The sequence below is a fragment of the Folsomia candida genome, unplaced genomic scaffold (genome assembly GCF_002217175.1).
Source record: "Folsomia candida strain VU population unplaced genomic scaffold, ASM221717v1 Fcan01_Sc006, whole genome shotgun sequence".
Lineage (NCBI taxonomy): Eukaryota > Metazoa > Arthropoda > Collembola > Entomobryomorpha > Isotomidae > Folsomia > Folsomia candida.
The window spans coordinates 8,991,427-9,010,348 of record NW_019091198.1 but is presented as its reverse complement, the minus strand read 5'-3'; the positions used below and the strand labels follow the sequence as shown (position 1 = coordinate 9,010,348).

At 40.8% G+C, this 18,922-nt stretch overlaps 2 protein-coding genes across 3 annotated transcripts; one reads left to right on the top strand and one right to left on the bottom strand.

Annotated features, from left to right (window-relative positions):
* The first annotated feature begins 9,334 nt into the window (after window positions 1-9,334).
* On the top strand, window positions 9,335-14,039 carry LOC110851093 (G1/S-specific cyclin-D3). Its single transcript, XM_022098728.2, has 4 exons — window positions 9,335-10,091; window positions 10,190-10,405; window positions 12,627-12,804; window positions 12,883-14,039. The coding sequence occupies exons 1-4, from the start codon at window positions 9,765-9,767 to the stop codon at window positions 13,194-13,196; spliced, it is 1,035 nt and encodes a 344-aa protein (XP_021954420.1). The 5' UTR covers window positions 9,335-9,764; the 3' UTR covers window positions 13,197-14,039.
* LOC110851280 lies at window positions 13,952-18,696 on the bottom strand. 2 transcript variants are annotated; one of them, XM_035853342.1, is made up of 8 exons: window positions 18,560-18,696; window positions 17,280-18,324; window positions 15,960-16,285; window positions 15,807-15,880; window positions 15,381-15,731; window positions 15,078-15,307; window positions 14,927-15,010; window positions 13,952-14,813 (listed from the first exon to the last, which is right to left on the bottom strand). In XM_035853342.1, the coding sequence occupies exons 2-8, from the start codon at window positions 18,096-18,098 to the stop codon at window positions 14,688-14,690; spliced, it is 2,010 nt and encodes a 669-aa protein (XP_035709235.1). In that variant the 5' UTR covers window positions 18,099-18,324; window positions 18,560-18,696; the 3' UTR covers window positions 13,952-14,687. The 2 variants fall into 2 exon arrangements, with proteins under 2 accessions (XP_035709235.1, XP_021954690.1); XM_022098998.2 differs by lacking the exon at window positions 18,560-18,696 and having other exon boundaries at window positions 17,280-18,454.
* Window positions 18,697-18,922: the final 226 nt, after the last annotated feature.

Here is an 18,922-nt window from a genome sequence, read left to right as displayed (position 1 = left end):
GGGAGGAGGGAGGGCCCCCTCGCCAACCATGCTCCAATCCGCCACCCGCTCCGCCGAGGTCGCAGGCAAGCCCAGCCCCGGGAGATAAATGGCCCATTGTGTGTGAACAGAGACTCGGATTTTTATATTTTCAACAGGTAGTGGCTTCTCCTGCCTGTGTGCATCATCGCTGTCATAAGCACCACGTATCATCCTCTCCATAACAATAATCATAACATCCGGGATTCCATGGGCGAGAGCAAAATCATGAACCCAGCAACCTTTTTACGTACATCCGCTTCCCAAAAATAACGGCCTGCTGCACCATCAAGTGCATTTTTTATCCAAAATCCATGCCACTTTCTCCTAATTTTCTCCCTGTACGAGGCCATGTTAGGGATAGCGTGGCGAGTGAATAACAAACAAGTCGATGAGAAGGAACCTGCCAAACTCAAATAAACAATAACACGTTTCATCTAAGCAAGCATGGCCATCATCTCGTAATAATATCACTGCAAATCTTCTTCTCAACTCCTGCTCCTGCTCCCCGATTTACTCTCCACCGATGCCTAATCTAATCCACTTTTTTCCCTTCCTTTGAAGGTGATGCACTCACTTGGAGAAGAAGAGAAGGTTGGTTGCGCTTATTTCAACTACTTTCTCTACTTCTTCCGAGATTAAGTGGATCTTCATTACAGAGAACACCACCACCACGCACTTTTTTTTATTTATTTTAGTTTTTCCTCCCTGCCTGCCTACCAAACCAATATAGTAAGCAATATACGTGTAATTCAACCTTGTTTATTTATACCTTGCCTAAATCCAGGCGAAAATAGATTCTTGTTTTTGACTTGATCCGAAACACGTCAGCCTTATTATTACTATTATTAGCTCTCTACAACATGTACTTTCTCCTTCTTCTTACCAAGTCCTTACTTTTATTTGTTTATTTTATCAAAGTATTTATTTACTTAGGCCAAGTAGTCAGAGCTTGAGCCTGAGCAAGAGCGACATAAGCCCATCCTCTGTAAAATCATAAATGAATGGTGACAAGTTAAGTGGAGTGTGTTTGTGTCCCGCACGAGTCGCAATGTTATTGCAAGATTGAATCAATTTTTAAGTGGAACATTACACAGTTGATTACTGTTGAAAATTACAAATCTGAAGTTCCCATGACCTCTGGAAGGGAAAAGTTCCATATGTGGGGTCGAGTCATTTGGGAGTTGAGAGAGAGTCCTGTGACAAAAGGGAAATCAGTTTGGAGAGAGCGTGAGATCTGGGTAGGCACACTTACTCATCGGCCACTCCGCGATGCATACGCAGCAGAGATATTAAACGGCATCCCTTCATCCAATCCAATCCAGTGCTATCTTTTTGTCAGTCTTTTATTCTGATTAGAACAGGCCCCATGCAGCAGGAGGAGCAGCGGTGGCCGCATGAATTGCACATTGACGACGACTGCTCAAGTCCCCTTGCACACCACCTTAGGTCCAGGATGGTCGTGGTCCAAGATGTTATTGGGTCTTGCGTGTGGGAAGCTTCACTTCAATCAATTGGAAGGTTGCTGCTGCTCCTCTGCTCCTGCTTTCGGCTGGTGGACGACTACATGGAAGTGTTGTTGGTGGAGTGGAACCTCGGGGGAAATGACATCAACATTCAATGTCGGGACAGAATGCTTCATTGATCTCTGCAACCGTTCCGTATTTTTCTCTCTGCCTTCTGCAAATCCCAGCCCCATTTGCACTTCCGTGAGTTCATTATTCACCGTGAGACTCTACAAACTTTCTTCCTCTCGGATTCTTTACATGATTAAGTTTGCAGAGCTCGAGGGGGTGGAGTTGAGACAAATATTGTTTTCGTCAACGGAATAAAAAGGCTAAAATATTTACTGGTAGGATACAATCTCATGAGTGGAGAGGGTATAAATTGTCTGTTGTTCCAGTCAGGATGCATGCATAGCGTCGAAAGATAGCTTATCGGCATCAGAATTCTGATATCATCAGCAGCAATAAAACAGTTACTACTACTGAAATGTCGTATTAGTCGTACTCTAGATTTTTCTGCCAATTGATGTCAATGTCAGGTCGGGTCGGAGAAGTGTACCGAACTAAAAATGAGTGACACCACTAGCGAAGGACAAAGAAAGGAGAGGAGAAGATCATGACTGAATTAGGTGTCAAGCCGGAAGCGGTGGGTGGGCCGAATTACGGAGACAATGACGAATCTGAGAGCGACAGTTTGGCGAATTAATTTTTCCGAGTGGAGCATCATCATTTATTCATAGCAGGGAGCAGAGCACACAACTGTGATTAAAGTTGGACAGGGGCAACGCCGGGTAGAAAAAGGGCAGCGAGAACCCGACGTACACCCCACCACCACCACCACCCGTCCCACATTACTCCCATCCCAACAATTCTGTAATTAACTACAAAGTATGTGCTCATTCAAAATTTATGAGCACAATCTCTCTCTCTCTCCGTCCTTTATTTATAGTCGCTCCACTGTCAGCTCGATGGGGATTAGCTTGCCTGCACACTTTTTCTCCCTCTAATTCTCCATCTTCTTTCTCCGCCGAGTGGCTTTCTCCCGTCTTTGCCGCTCCATCTTCGTCCTCCTCGCTCCTTCATATCTATCTTTCTCTCCATCGCAGAATTATGCCAGATTGTGTACAGGGAATCATCATTTGCCACATTCAATGGAGATAATAATCATCCCAGACTGCACTAGTTTTCTGGAAATTCCAGTTTTTTCTCCTCGAAGAAATCTTTTCATGGCGAGTAAAACTAAAGTACACTTGTTCCGTTTAGACTTTTAATTCTATGCAAGGAATGCACACGTCTATGAATTGCAAACGGGAGAATAAAGTTGCTTTGGGGACTGGTTTTGAAGGAGAGGAAGAAAGTTTGGCTAGTGCACCGATAAGTTTAAAGACAGCGGAGAGAAAAAGAGAGAGTCCGGAATTGGATGTCAGGCAGGAGAAGAGTTTGTTATTTTTATTCTCCAAGCAGGCAAAGGTTGAGGGATATAAAGAATGGTCGGTTTGAGAGGAGGGCGCAAAAGACGGCGAAGAAGTGAAGTTAGTTTTACTGGAGCCCCTGGAGCAAATAAAGGGAAAAGCGAGGAGTGAATTTTCGAAGGTCTGTTTGTTCAACTAACGAGAAGCAGAGAAAATCTAGTTAGAGACGGAAGGGAAAGTCAACTGTGACTGCATGTTGACATTTTATCTCATACTCTGCTGGCCGATGGGTCCAAACAACTTTATCCACCAGTAGTTCTCAACTTATGGACTTTTCCTCATCCCAGCCTCCAGGTGGACTATGTTAGCAATTAGTTGGGGAGGAATCCTACTGTACAGCGAAAGAACCAATCAAACAGGAAAAAACAAATGTAAATAGAATCACCGAGTTTCGAAGTATCTTGAATTCTGCTGAGGGCAGTTGGCATAATTTCAAGATAATTTTTAAACATTTGATTGGGCGGAATATTTGTATTATTTTGCAGAAAGATTGCAAAAAGATTTTTTCCAATATATTATTATTTTTCCATCATACACAAAAAATCTCGACGTACAAGCCCACAAAAAAAGAAGACGATTGTCTCCGTGCAAAGCGTGGAAGATGATCTCTCCAGGGACGAACTTGGATCAGCCATCGCATGCATTTTTGACGAGGCTCGCACTTGCACTCGTTCTATAAATTGTCTTCCAATACATTTCAGTGTCTATTTTCTGACACGACCAGAAATCTTGTTCCTATTCGTCGCATCTCCCCTGCGTCGTCCTTGTTGTTGTCCTTTTTACTATGTAACATGACATTTTTATGCAAGGAACATGATGTTGCATGGAAATGAAACGTGCCACTTTTTAAGCAAACTTTCACTGTAATTCAATTTACCATAATAAAAAAGGACATTCTTCTTCCTGACTTGATGTGCGTTGCATCAACAGATGCGAAAATATTATGCAACAAGAAATTCACGAAAATTACTTGATTATTTCAATTTCATTTCATACAGAACAGAACAAAGACGGCTGGCAGAAGGTGAACCATTAATCCATGAGATGGCAACTGACGCTCTGATGTGGGGCAGCTAATGGATTGAATTGGAAGGTGATGTAGGGACGCTCCTCTGCTGCTGCTTCTGCGGTATCGTACTTAAAAGGTCCGACAAGTCAAAAACCTCACATTCAACTGAAATACAGTGCATCCATGCGGTTTTGGCCTCTTTGAGATTTCTCATACAAAACTTTCCAAGGACTTTTCGTGGTTTTGTAAGGTGTATGGTGCCCTGGAATAACTTTTAATACTTTTTAATTTAGTTGGGAATTATAGCAATAAGTTATTCGCAGTAAGTATAATTTCATCAACCAATTGCATAACTAGTGGTATATGAAATTTTTAGTTGCTCCATGTCTGAAAACTGTCGTAAAATTGATACCTTACATGTTGGATTATTTTAAACTTTAGTCAACCCTTGAAATGCATATCTTTCTCAATTTAAAATGTAAATGAAGCCTGACTTCCCAACTTACTCAAATTATCAATAATAACATCGAATAACTCCCCGGAGCTAAATATTCCTGCGCATCATGCGACGACCTCAATAACCTCGAAAAAAAATCACCCCAAGTCTAAAATATTTTTCTCTTAATTTAAATCCACCACTTGTGCGTGCATGAATTTAGAGCATTTTGATTTTTGTTGATGTAGTTAATAATTTTAAGAAAATGTGCAGCCCCTCATTTAAAAAAATTTGAGCTGGAGGCGACGAAATCTGCTCCATCCGTCTTTACAGTTTGCTGTTTGGGCATTTAAATTGTAAAGGTAAGTTGCCTCACCTCCATCCACCGAGTTGCATTGCACCAATAAATAAATCCTGGACCGACGTCTTGGTCTGGTTTTGTTGATGAAATGAGAAGATGAAATGTGGAACGACCAACCTCCACCGCATTACCCAAGGTTACGTCCGTATTGTTGATTACGCAAGAAAATAGTGAATTCAAAGGAGAAGAAAGCAACAGCCCCAGAGAGGAAATCTTTTCATTTCAGAACGGGTGCACCACCACCTGAAAAAGGGAAAGAGGAAAGGATGCCAGCCAGGTAAGTAAATTGTAAGAAGGGCTGAGATTGAGTTTGGCAGGATTAATACAACAAGTTCATTGCATTCGGTAATATCGGTAACAACCTTTTCTTCCCGACCCCACCAGCCAGCAGTCCTTTTAAATCCTGTGTTGACGTAGCGAGAGGAATTTTAAGGGAGCATGGTCTCGAAGAAAAAATCTACTTTTCTAAAGAGCAGACAGGAAAGGAGAGTGAGTTTTTAAATCTATGACGTGTCCTCGTCGGAGTGAGCCCTTCGTCTTCTTTTCGAGTTTCTGAGGTTTACATGCCCCAACAAAAAGGACCCACATCGAACCAAAAAGCTGTCCAACTGTTGCTATTTCAGCTTCTATTTTTCTGTTTCTATTTTCGTCTTGAATCGTCTCAGGTAGTGAGCTTTCTCAAGATCGAGAGCTGCTGCGGTGTAGGATTTAATATAACAATCTCATTTCATGTAACCCCATTTTCCCATGAATCTCACTGTTGTCTCATTAAACGAGTTGGTGGTTGCGGTTTTGAGTAATTGCAATGAAAGATTTGAGACGAAATAAATTTTATGGATTTAAGTTTAAAAAAACTAATAATACTTTATTTGAGATGATGACTGAAAAGTGGTTGAAACACTTAAGCTCTGTCTTCATCGGACGTATGTGTAAGACGAGGGGTGGTCATACATACAATTAGTGAGCAGTAGTATGCAGTAGTAGTATCAGTAGTAAATAGTAAATAGGTTGTAATCCGTAGTAGCAGAAATAGTAATGAGCCTATGAGAATCAGATAGGGCCAGGTGCCAGGTGGTATGGCCAGTAGTTTGGATGGTTGGCAGTGCTTTTGGTGTCTCAGCTTCTTGTCCAGGTCCGTACGTATAAATGGAAATATCAATGATGAAGGAGCACACAAGACGAAGAAGAAGAAATGTCTTTCCTATTCTATTATTACGTCCTTCTTCTTTTCACCAGCTGCCGTTGCACTCATTGTTGCTTTGCTGCTGATGTGCAATGAAATGATCCAGCCGATTTCCATTCTTTGACAGCAGAGTTAAAAGACGATGACCGCACCGAAGAATACGCGTAAGTGTGAGGCGACTTGAAAAGAAACTCGTTTGAGCCTTCAGGTTGAGGGGACCTTTAAAAAGAGCGATGCGACGATGTGCAGCCTTAAAGAAATTTAAGAATGGATCCGCATCTTGCTTCGTTCGTTTGTGTGCTCAAAAGATAAGGAGTAAAGAGATTTTGAGGGGAGAGAGAGGTGATTCATCTCAAGACGTAACTGCAACAATGGTCAACCTCACAACGTTTCAGCAAATATTCGTTTGAGTTGAGAGATGCAATTCCGTCCAATATTTCCGTACACACGACAAGACGAAAAAGTAGGAGCAAGTCAGAAATATAATGGACGATGACAACAATGTCAACCCCGAAAGGAGCCTACCTCAATTTAATTTGGCTACAGTGGATATAGAGCGATGCGTGGCATGTCCACGGAACGAAATTCGTCACGATGAATGCCATGTTGCTACTGCTTTTTGACTATTATTACACAAAAAAGAAGAGGAAATACGATTTATTCAGGAGAAAATTCTTTAAATCGAACAATGGGTTGAATGGTCGACTTGAATGTCCAGAAATATGTGTGCAGCACCCAGCGCAAGATGCATAAAAATAAATACACGCACTGATTCCCATCTTCAAAGTTACAAGTTCATGGGGCTGTAGAATCTTGGAATAATTCATGTAACGACATGATGCAGGCTTCTATGTGTACCCTTCTCACCCGACCCTTCAATCTGAGTCATCTGAGAGCCTTGAGGCAGCAGGGATCGTGTAAGTACCTCCACATACGAGCCCTTTAAATCCCGTTTCTTCTCCAAAACGACCCACGATGCGTTTCATCCAACATAAATCTTATTGACAGGGCACACAAGACCAAGCTTTGATTCCAGAAATAGAATTAAATGATGATGCTCATTTATCTACAAAAGAGTTGAAATTATCCGATATTTATTGACTTGGTCGGATAATCGAAGTTGGACGCGAGACTGCCAGCAGCCTTTACTATAAAATTCCAATAACTTCCACTCAGTTAATTTGCAATTCTATTCTGTCATTTTTTTCTAACCACACGAATTAATTAGGTTTTACCGTAATCATTAGTTGTACACAAAATAAGTGTGTATGTTAGCGTAGGTACTTGGGGAGAGGAAATTGAGAAAGAGTAATAGCCACAGTCAGCCCGTAAAGCGTGGCAGGTCGGACACCAGGTATTAATAATAACCAGAACAGGGCATGTTTTCGACCAGAAGTACACAAGTAATCAAGCTCATCTGTAGTTCAGTTTGCATGGAAAGAACAGAAGGATTTTTCAGTCCCGTAATTTAAAGTACCAGATGTGAAGCGACGTGACAAACATGATCAAATTGTTCATGTTTATTCTACTGCGCGTATCATGACCACTGCCTGCCTACCTGCCATCATTATGCTTGATACCTGCGATGATCATTACCTTTTTAGGGTCGTTTAGGCTTGTTTTCAAAATCCATGGTTGGATTAATATTGTTGTATCGACACGTCGTGTATGGTCTGCTTGTTGTGGTGAGTGACCCTTTATTCAGAATATGTACATACTCTCTGGATTTTTTAGTCTGGTACAATTTTCAATATGTTTCATCTCATTTTATCCATTAATTTACGCATTATTTATCAATTTGCAATTTTTATAGTTGAGAAATAAAATTATTAAAAGACAGATCAATGATCTTACATGGTGACTGACCCTTGATGTAAAGGACCAGTAAAGGTTGAAGAACCTCGTGTTTAGCAGGAAATGAAAATTGCAAAATGAATTAGCCAGCGCATTGCAATTTATGCATCAAGTTTACCAAAACTACGAGTCCCAATAAGTAAATAAATTCGATTAAGGGACGCAAAGCCTGACGTTATAGAGCTTGATACATAAATCTAAATTATTTAAACGGATTGAACAAGTTGTGAATAGATTTTCATTGAAAGGAAGTCAGGGGAAGATGTAAAATCATTCCATGAGAAAATTTTGAACTTCACGACGCATATATTAAATTCATTATAAATAGGAACAATGTTTAAAATAACCGAATGATCCCTTTCCGGGCATCTCAGTCTGCATTGCATGCAGTTCAACTGATCTTAAGCTTCTTTGTAGCACGCATAGCTAAATATGTATCTGAATCGAGGAACTCACCTCATCGAACTACTTTGACTGACAGATTTGACTGAATAGAAAATTAATTTCCTATTCAAAGTATGTTATTCGTCTGAATTTGTTTTCCAGTTCCGTTTTAGTGTTCTAGTACCTTTTCCCTTTTCGGATTCGGATGTTATTAGAGAGAAAGGAGTCAAGCAAGGGAGAGAGCGACGGGGTGCAGTGCAATAGTCTCGAAATTCATTCAGTCCCCAACTACCAGCACCACCACCACTTTACTATTTACTACTACTACAGACGCTCTTCTACTATTTACGCTCGTATGTACATGACCACTTTTGACCACATAAAGTCATTTTCTTCCTACTCTATAAATGTTGCACACAGGAAGACCTACCTCATCTCGATCTCTCTCTCTAAAAACATATAAATCTTAAAGTAGTGAAAATTGATAATCCAACGCACATAAAATGAAAGGACTGTTCGCTCCCCACGTAGCAATTGAAGAGTAAAGTCTTAAGTATTTCTATGAAGATTGGAAACAAAAACTGCGACTAAACGAGAAAGAAGCTCTCTCTCGAGGAGAAATGATTACCATGAAAGCAGCAGACTCAATTTTGTTGGCAGTCTGTCATACTTTGAACTTGATGATGGATCACTGAGGGAGCGAGAGAGATAAGCAATACAGAGGCATTTATGAGACTGTACGCATACGTTGTTGAGTTAGTCAGTGAAGGCATTAATATTACGGTTCGGAGGACGACGGAGGATTTCCCCAATTGAAACACCTGGCCTTTTGTATCGCGATGCACAACATTCAGATCCATCCACATCGTCCAAATGTTATACCCGAATGGAGAGGGGTCCCCTTTAAACTGCCCTCCTCCGACCAGAGCTACGTTGCGATACAACTGGTTTTCTGTGACTGAGTGAGCATACAACAATAAGGGGTCGGTCCTTACTCACGGCAGCTGATTTTAAGAAATATCCTTCATATTAAAAAGGTAGAAAAAGTGGATATCATCATCATCATCACATCACCCTGTTCATCGACGTAGTGGTACTGCTGCTGGTGGTACTACTACTACGACTACTGCTTGATAATATTCAGGTTGGCTCAACTTCTCCCAAACTACTCGGTCTCCCAGGGCTCAGTCGCGTGCCAGACTTTCTCTATTGCAGAAGACGCAACAACAACGTCTTGAGTCCCCGTGTCGGAGTCTGCCTACACCACGAGTGAGTTCTCTCCCTCTCTCGCCTGCATTCATACCAGTGCATTGCAAATCCTACTCGATACATATATCATCTCGTTGCGAATCACCGTCTCAAATCGCAAATTTTAAGTAGTTTTACCTGCCTCAGTTTCTCAATGTCTTTCGCGAAGGAGTAAAGTGCGCAGCCAGAAAACCACGACGAGCAGGTGAAGAATAAGTCACAAGTGTGCCGTTTGTGGTTACATAAGAAGAAGAAGTACAGTGGTAATAAAACAAGTGGGTCTTCTGCTTAACCATGCAACCCATGATTATGGATTCCAACGACGAAAACAAGACGCCCGACATACCCTGTTGTCAACCCCGAATGCCCGTTTTGGCGGAACTCTTGTGCTCCGAAGTGTCCGACCATGATCTCATTGAGAGTGGGGCTCGGAGTTTGGAGCATTGTGACAGTTCGGTCATGTCCTACTTTGATCCGGCGGTGCTCCATCATCCAGAAGTCATGTCTCGTCTCAAGTTCTTAGAGTCGCAAGTGGAAACTCCAAAGAGCTATTTTCACTCGGATGACAAATCTGAGATTTTGCCCTTCATGCGGAAAGTCGTGGCGTCGTGGATGTTAGAGGTGATTATTTAAGTTTGACCGGTTACATACATAAATGGTGGATCATTTAGGTTGAAAAATTAAATACAAAAATAAAATTTTCCTCCTTTTTTTGCCAGGTTTGTGAAGAACAACGCTGTGACGAGGCCGTGTTTCCGCTAGCAATCTCACTCCTGGACCACTTTTTATCCGATTGTCTCATCAAAAAGGAGCAGCTGCAATTGGTCGCTTGTGTGTGTCTCCTATTGGCATCCAAAACCCGACAGTGTAATCATTTCTCGCTGGAACTGCTCTGCTGGTACACGGACAACTCGGTGTCCCCGCAGTCACTCCGGGTAAGCAGTTTAATTATCATGTCGCCCTTCGCCTCTCGGTTTCATGGCATGCACGCACGAATCAGTCCTCCGTGATATCAAAGTACCATTTATTAAAATCATTTCGAGGTTGATGGTCAGGCAGGGCATTGAACGAGCGAGACGTTGAAGGGGTGCAAGTTCTCACGTCTAGTAAAGTCCACGAAACGCATTCTTCCACACCCACCAGTATACATTTACACCATCATCACCGTCATGCATTCCCCCTTCGACTTGTTTCACTGCGGATGGAAAAGTGTTTTCATTTTTGGCATCTCATTGTCTCATAATTGGCCATCTTCCGTCTCTCTCCAACTTCGTCAAGCTCCAGTAGCAAGAGAACGGAAAGGGTACAAGTTCAAGTGGAAGTTAATTTCCTCCTTGGAGTCCCTTCGTTGTTATTAGCATTGCACAAGACCGAATGGTGGTGGTAGTGCAACTCTTACCTGCATCTCATGGACGCGTAAAGTGGGTACTTTTTGTAGCAAAGGAGTCGAATAGCAGGCAACAACATGCAATCCGATGAAGGAGTCCTGTGTGAATTATCTCAGTAAGGCAACTCTTTCAAGGGAGAACCACCCCTGGTTTGGTTTCTCCCTTCTTCTTGCTCCATTTTGCTTAACCAGTTCGTTTGTAAATAAATACACATCCTCCTCCTCAACGTGGACGTGCATAGGTGCGCTCTTTTTTATCCCGTCTTTTCCAAAACGTCCGTCGGAAGTAAAGAATTACGAATATTTCATTGTTTCATTTGCGTCTCCGGCTACGAAATCGTTCTCATATTCAGATCCGCTGCTGGATAAAGGCATGATATCTACCAGCTTCACTTCCATTTAAACTAATACATAGTTTCTTTCGCTAATAATGTCACCATTAAGAATCAGGACCGGATATTGTTATCGCCATGCAGTTATTTATTCAGATTAGTAGCGTCTTCATCAGCACAATTTTCAATCATATCAGATTAGAAATAAAAGGTAGCCTCACAAACTTCGCCAATCTACCTAAATCTTTTCCATGTTGTCCTCCAAAGTCAACAAAACCAACCAGTAATCCGAGTGTTTAAGCCTGTATAATTTTCATCCGTATGCGTTGATTACTTTGTGGTTTCTCTGAATGAAAAATTGTACATTTACGATACATGTACATTTATTAGTTGTCCTATTTACTAATCAAATTCTAACCTACCTACCAACCAACCAACCACCTTTCAAATCAAACTGGTCAGAGGAGCGGATGTGGACTGGAATAAATTTCAATCTTTATCTTGTTAGCAATTATGCCATTCATTAGCACAAGCAGTAGAATCCAGTTGACGATGAAGATGATTTTCACAACTTGGTCATCCGTACATGCGAGAATTACATGCATACATATTCTCACATTAAATCCTCTCATTCTGTATGCTCCGACCTTTTAACTTTGCCCATGCTGTCACGCAAAATGGAACTTTTTTACCTGCGGATACGAGGACCAAGTACCCTGACAAGTTTTTAGTGAATTTGCATCCTCCACCGTGGAGGAAACCCTTAAAGAACGAAAACAAGTTTATTTATTCATTCATTGCATGCATGCATCAAGGCTGGTCCACCAACCAACCAACGCAACTCTTTCTCTTTTTTAATACACGTCCGTTAATTAATAACGGATGCAGCTGGTCTCCTTTTTCCATTCCTTCATCCATCCATCCATAAGAGTCATGAGTGTGGTGGATACTTGTGTGCACTTAGAAGTACCATGAGACGACAAGGACAGGTAACACTTGATCGAAGGGATGCTTCTTGCTTCCAAAAGCCGTGTCGTAGCCTCCTCACGAAACGGCGAGTCGTCTCACTTTTCCTCACTCCCTCAGTCCTTCATGCTGCTTCCCTTTAAGACTTGGCCTTATCTAGACAAATGTTTATTATTCCATTGTCTGCCCCTGCTCTGTGTGACTCTGCGTAACAAGAGAACCACTTGAAAGAGAAACCATTAAATATTAAATCAAGTGAATACACAAAGCACAACATGCACTAATCAGGAAATGAGCACTTTCACTGTCTCATTGCGCCCCACAGTCTCATATGGTTTTGCATGATCATGCATGATCGTCTCACTTTGGAAAGATTTAATTCATGAGTTGCTATTGTTTCTTTTTTAATTAAATCAACTTCAATTAATGCGAATATTACTAATGATGAAATTATTTTTTATGCTTTTACAGACCTGGGAACTCGCCATTTTGGCCCAACTAAACTGGGACGTGAATCTCATAACGGCGATGGATTTTGTTGACCTGCTTCTCGTCCGGAGTTCAGAGTTTGAACCTTACCCGTCCTCCAACAAGCATGGCAGCATTGTTCGAAGACATGCCATCACATTTATTGCGTTGTGCTCAACCGGTAGGTCAAGTAGTAATGGAAATATTCTCATTTTGCTCAATCCTAAATGCTAATTCGTTATCTTTGTTACGTATGCAGAACCAAGATTCGTGGGGCTTAAGCCATCCCTCATTGCGGCATCCGCAATCTACGCTGCGGTTCGAGGGTTACGCCTGGAAGCCAACAATTTGGCCTTCTTGCTGTCAGAAATGGCATCCGTGAGCCAAGATCAGCTCAGATTCATCTCGAGCTCCATCGAACAAGTAATTTCGTCCGAAATCAAGGTGATGGAACAACAAGGATTGGATGGACCATTGGCGAAATCCGTGTCATCCGTGTCGAAAGGGAAGGCGTGTGCTTACTCCTCCTCCGTCTCCAGTGCTAGCCAGATATCCGAAGAAGTTCTCGTATGACGAGGACGGAATTTCTAAAGTTTTATTATTCCACTAAGTAATTTACCTACTTTCTCTCTGTTCCAGTTTGAAAAGAATGTGCGTTTGGAAATAGTCAGGATCAGCATATGTAGAAAAAGTGTGTGTAGAATTGCACTCTTACTTACGGTTCGATCCAGTTTTATGTAATCCTCCCGGTATTAAAGTTTTTGCTCCATTGTTAGTAATTTTAAGTTACAATAATAAGTTAGCAAGTGTGCGATCTCTAATTAATTTTACCAATTTGAAGGCATTTAGTTGATTAAGAAGAGTTCTAAAATAATTTATTGTATGCATAAGTTGGGCGTAATACATTAGTTTAAGTTGGGGAAAATGGTATGTATTAATGGGATTGGGTACAATAACAGTATGATCTCGGGGTTGTTGTGTGTTTGGAGCTATATGAATAAGTAAAACGTGCCTTTCCTGGTGGCTACACGTCGGTCGGTTGGTTGGGGGAACGGATAGGTCGAAAGTTTACAAAGTTTTTCAATTACGATTACAATTAGAGATGATACTAGACTAGGAATGCTCCAGTTACCTCTTGGTCCTTAAAAGTGTGGTGGTGACCGAGAAAATTTAATTTCTTGTAGATGACTAGCATATGATGCGGTTATATATTCTTACATACAAATAGTAATATGTATGCGTAATGTAATAGTGTATGCACTGCTTCGTTGTCCAAAGACATGCAACATAAATTCTAGTCTTTTACAAATACATACATAAGCATAAAGTACTTTTTACTCATATTGAATTTATTCTGTTTCAACTACATATAACAAATGAATAAACTGTAATATCTTAACATGAAGAGAATAATACTCCTGCACCGCTCTTTCGCACATATGTATAAAAAAACAAACATTTCGTCGTGTCCTGTCCTCCACGTGAGGACTTTGGAATCGTTAACAGAGAAATTTTATAGCGAACAGGCACATTGGGAGGATAGTCATTAATTGAGAATGAGATTGATTAACAGAATGTGATGATCAAAATTAAATAGAATTTGGAAAATTTATTTGCAATGTGTCGATAATTATCCGATCATCATTACAAATGGGAACCCTGATGGGGATGAGAAGTAACAATTTTCGAATAAACGACTTACAACAATTATTAACACAAATTGTGATGATTCACAATACATATAATATAGAGACCCTGTATATTTACTCAGCAACTGCAAGCGTAGTCATTATAATAATAACCTGCAGTCCCTCAACTATCAACTGATTGAACAAAGTATGAAAACAAACAAATTGTACAAGAATTTAAAGACTTGAGACGGTTTCATTATTTTTGAGCTTATTATCACTAGGATTCGCTGGAAAGCTCATAAAGTAATTTGTTACTACTGTTTCCTAACAAAAGATATTAAGAAAGAAGAAGAAACAAACAATAGAAAAATTCAATACGACTGAGTATAATTTAATTTATATTATTAATGCGCATGTGATAGTTTTGACTCCTTCAAGGCTGCACGGACAACAGTTTCGATGCGTCACTCCAGGAAACGCTCAGTCTCTCTGGTGGCTTAACTAAACTAGCCTTGCTTGTTCCCGGCTTCGGTGATTCCGAGTCTGATGAGGACGAACTCTGTAAATGGAATTTAACCAAATTATTAATTGCCCCAAATAATCTTAATTGTTGGGATGTTAAATACAACTCTGCTAATAGTATTAATCTAATGATTATTAACTAACACTAACCGAGTCATTGGAATCAAATCCGGACGCCGCCATTATTACGTTAGCAGGAATTATCTTGTCTTTAAGGACAACAGAATTCTTTACCTACAAGAATACAATTTCAGCTTAGTTAATTAAAGTACGCATTACAAAATAATACAATTGCACCCACCCTCTCTTGTAATTCTTTAGAAATGCGTTCTTTTTTTTCAGTAAAGAAATGGTTCCAAGACTTAGGATCGCCAGCAAAACGTCCCGAATTCAGGTGATCCGCCATCGAACACACGTTCACTATTCGATCTACTTGATGGAAACTAGAATTGAATCGGGTCGTCATCAAATAGTGTGGAAACGGTCCACAAATTAGAACATTCTGAAGTGCCGGCAAAATGTAAATATTGCCTGAAATTGACAACAATTAGAGATTCATTCATCGAACATTCCATATTGCACACAAAATGATCAAAAGTTAAACCTTGTCGCTTCTTAGAGTCCTGACCAACCCATAACATCTTCAGCGCTACAGTCTTGGCCTTGGCATTAGCCATATTGATGTGCATTCTTAAAGCGACTGACGGGATGAGACAATTAATCTCAGGAATGCAAGTGAACATGGTATCAGTGTCCGGCTGGATTGGGTGGAACAACCAGGATTCTCCAGACGATGGAAACGGAAGGTAAAGCCACGGGACATCGGCCCGATCTCCATCAACTTCCTTATAAATAACTGCCTTCGGATGCTTGAACTGCAAGCTGAACGTTACAAAGCATAGAGAATCCTCTCCCATCAACACTATCATCGCATCACGCTGAATAATTTTGATGACTGAAATGGGAACAATAATTATAAACTAATTATATATGTACACAGGACCAGTGACTATGAGCGTAGAGAACTTACGATTAGGAATCTCTAGCGGCTTTTGTTCCGCCAGCTCTTGTGGAACAACATCCTCTTTCTTTTCCTTTTTCTCCCTATAAAAAGGACAATAATTAGACCTAAGTAATATAATTAATTACGAATATAATTAAATAAATGATATTCTCAACTCACGGTGGTTTTAAGGGATCAAGTGCTACAGTGCAGGGTCGCACGTTCATCTTGCTAGGGACCGAATTTTCTTTTTGCTTCGTCGAAGGCTTGACGATGTAGTTGCGACGATAAATTGAGCCGGTCGCGTCCCGCTTGACTGAAGTCGTGGTGGGAGGCTTTCTGATAAACTTAGAAATTCCCACCACTGGTTTCCTCCGCTCGCGATTAAATGTATCTTTAAATTTCGATGACATGATATACTCGTTCCTAAATCTTTGCGGGGCGACAGCAACCCGCCTCATGCGTGGATAGACAGCAACACCCCGCTCCAATTGCCGATAGTTAACCTGCAAAGACACGTTCAAAGAAACATGAGTAAGTAAAAAAGTGTATAAATTTCTAACTAGGCGAACGCGCTACACGTCTACGCGCCTTCTCCATAACAACGTGGGATGACACGTGACGTGCGGTGTGTTCGCGCGCGTACAATCACGTGGCGCAAAATTAGCGATTATTTGACCCCCCCTCCTCCACCCTTCAGCATTTGTATGTTTGTATTCTACGACCGAAATTAGATTAGAACCTCCCCCTAAGTGTACTCTTGTACATTTGACATTTTTATTATGGGGCGTCCATCAATTATGTAACTCGAGAGGGGGGCATAAGGATCCAATGATATGCCACGTGCCTATGTGGCACGTGTTAAAGGGGGGATAGAGGGGGGTGTAGAAAATCGCGATACGGCTTTTTTAATTAAAAGTAAATAAAAACGTGACTTGGTAAATGAATGGTCAAAATTTAGGGTAGAATTAGTGTGACCTACCAACTCCTTTTTTGAAATACTAATAGTCAACAAGTTGGTTAAAGTTAAAAATTTCAACTTGAAATGAATTGCTTTGTACAAAAGAATTTAAAGAATGTCAATAAACGACCATCTTCATTGTTTTCAATTTAATTGTTTCTTCAAGGTTGTTAATTGTAGCCTACAATTTGCAGGTCTTCACAATTTCAATAATGAAAATTTCACAAATGAATGAAACAAGTATAATTGATAAATATTGAATGGTATGGAATTATAAATATTTCAAAATTTATGAAAGTGAATAAAGCATGCGCACTATTTTGCATAGTCAGCATTAATTACTTAACAATTAATTAACTTTGTATGGTGTAATCATATATTTTAATTTGCTCTAATTACTCAGAACACTTAATTATTTCATCAGAATCGGATCAAAATGGTAAGACTTGTGACTTTATCCCATAGGCATAGTAACCAATCATGACATCACCTAAGAAAAAAGTAAAAATTCCTGAACTACAATTAAATATGTGACTTACAGGTGGTGGGTCTTTATCTCTCTCTGCTGACTCCATAAAACGCCAATTAAGGAGGCTGACTCGGGGTCGCAGCCTTGATCGAATGTCGCCATCATCCCCATTGTTAAACATTGATTGTTGGCAAGTGCATTCGAAAAAGCACCGTGGTTTTCCGCAATGTGTCCTGACGACGGGATCCCGTTTAATACTTTCACATATACAACCTAGTCGACAAGTAGCGGATGTGCAGGGGTCCGTTTCACCATTCTTTGAGGTGGAGGTGACGGCGACCGGCGTTTGCGATGACGGAAGCGTGGGGAGCGGGGGCATAGAACATGTTCGATAGTCTTCATCCAGATCTAAGGTTACATCTTGTTCTCTGATATAATCGGAATGATTCACGTCCATGATGACATTATTAACCATGATTTTATTATCATCCAGCAGCTCTACTTTGCACCGCTCGGCTTCATCCCATTTCTTATATTTTGCGAACGCAGAACGCAGTTTCCGTTCACGTTCTCGGACCAGAAGAGTTTTATTAATGATTCTGTACTCCCCCTCCCCACCACCATTTTGTATGGATGGCTTTGGTTTAGTAGTGGAAATCATGGGGTGTTTCTTGATCTGACGCTTAGTCTTGGTCTCTTGTTGAACCTCTAAATCCTTGATAAATTCCTTATGCGGCGTTGGAACAAACTCTTCCGGAATGCTGAGTGCGCAACGGACGGCTTCTTGGTCCGAGATACGGTATTCTCGCGACTCGTCGCGTTCCAGGTGTGCGTCGTCTTCTCTCAACCTTGTGCTGGAGGTGTCAAGTTCAAATTTCTTATGAAGCATTGTCTCTGAAAACGGGTGGTGCTGGTTAACTCTCTCTGCCACACCCGCTGGAACTTAATCACATTCCATGCTAGCGTTTTCTATAACAGCGCAACTAACTCTTTAAGGGTTCACACACGCACGCAAATTATTGTTACACAATAGCGACGACTCGCGTTCAGACCCCAGAGTAGTGACGATCGTAATGATGATGATGATCTTCTATGGACACTCCGGGAAACCGACTCTATAGTATACAAACGCATGTAAAAAGTTGCTTTGGACTGCTGGTAAAGAGATCGGCAAAACTCGTGCTTGCTCTCTCTCTTCTACGAACAAGGACGGAAAATACATTTACATTGAATATACATGTTGCGTTCTAAATGACACAAAAGTTCACATTTTCATTTCACAAAGTTTGTCAAAGTAGTAGACAAACCATGACTAGCAGTGTTCTTATCAGGATATGATATTGCTCTCACCTCTTTTTTGTTACTAAATTCGCTTTTCAGATGAATAACCCAATCGGCCTCCTTGCCTGGATCTGGATGAATGATATTCTTCCGAGTCCTTCAAGGAAAATAATACATGAAGTGAACCACAGTTGACTCCAATATTCCTACAGTCATAATAAAATAACCAAATTAGACGAATTTTTATTACTTATTATTAAGTCCAGCCAGATAAAGGGCCTTTCCTATATATACGTTAATTGTATAAGAACTCATTTCTTTCATAGACCAAACTACATAACATGCATATTTCTGAGAGCAGATATGTCACCCTAACCTTTCGCAGTCCGAATATTACCTGACTGGCACACAATTAGGACCCATAATTATACA

Coding starts and splice junctions, on each gene's coding strand:
- LOC110851280 (XM_035853342.1), bottom strand. CDS start 18,098: ATGCTTCATAAGAAATTTGAACTTGACACCTCCAGCACAAGGTTGAGA. Junction 16,286..17,279: donor GAGATAAAGACCCACCACCT/GTAAGTCACATA, acceptor GTGTCTTTGCAG/GTTAACTATCGGCAATTGGA. Junction 15,881..15,959: donor CTTGATCCCTTAAAACCACC/GTGAGTTGAGAA, acceptor TCCTTTTTATAG/GGAGAAAAAGGAAAAGAAAG.
- LOC110851093 (XM_022098728.2), top strand. CDS start 9,765: ATGCAACCCATGATTATGGATTCCAACGACGAAAACAAGACGCCCGAC. Junction 10,092..10,189: donor TGGCGTCGTGGATGTTAGAG/GTGATTATTTAA, acceptor TTTTTTTGCCAG/GTTTGTGAAGAACAACGCTG. Junction 12,805..12,882: donor TATTGCGTTGTGCTCAACCG/GTAGGTCAAGTA, acceptor TTACGTATGCAG/AACCAAGATTCGTGGGGCTT.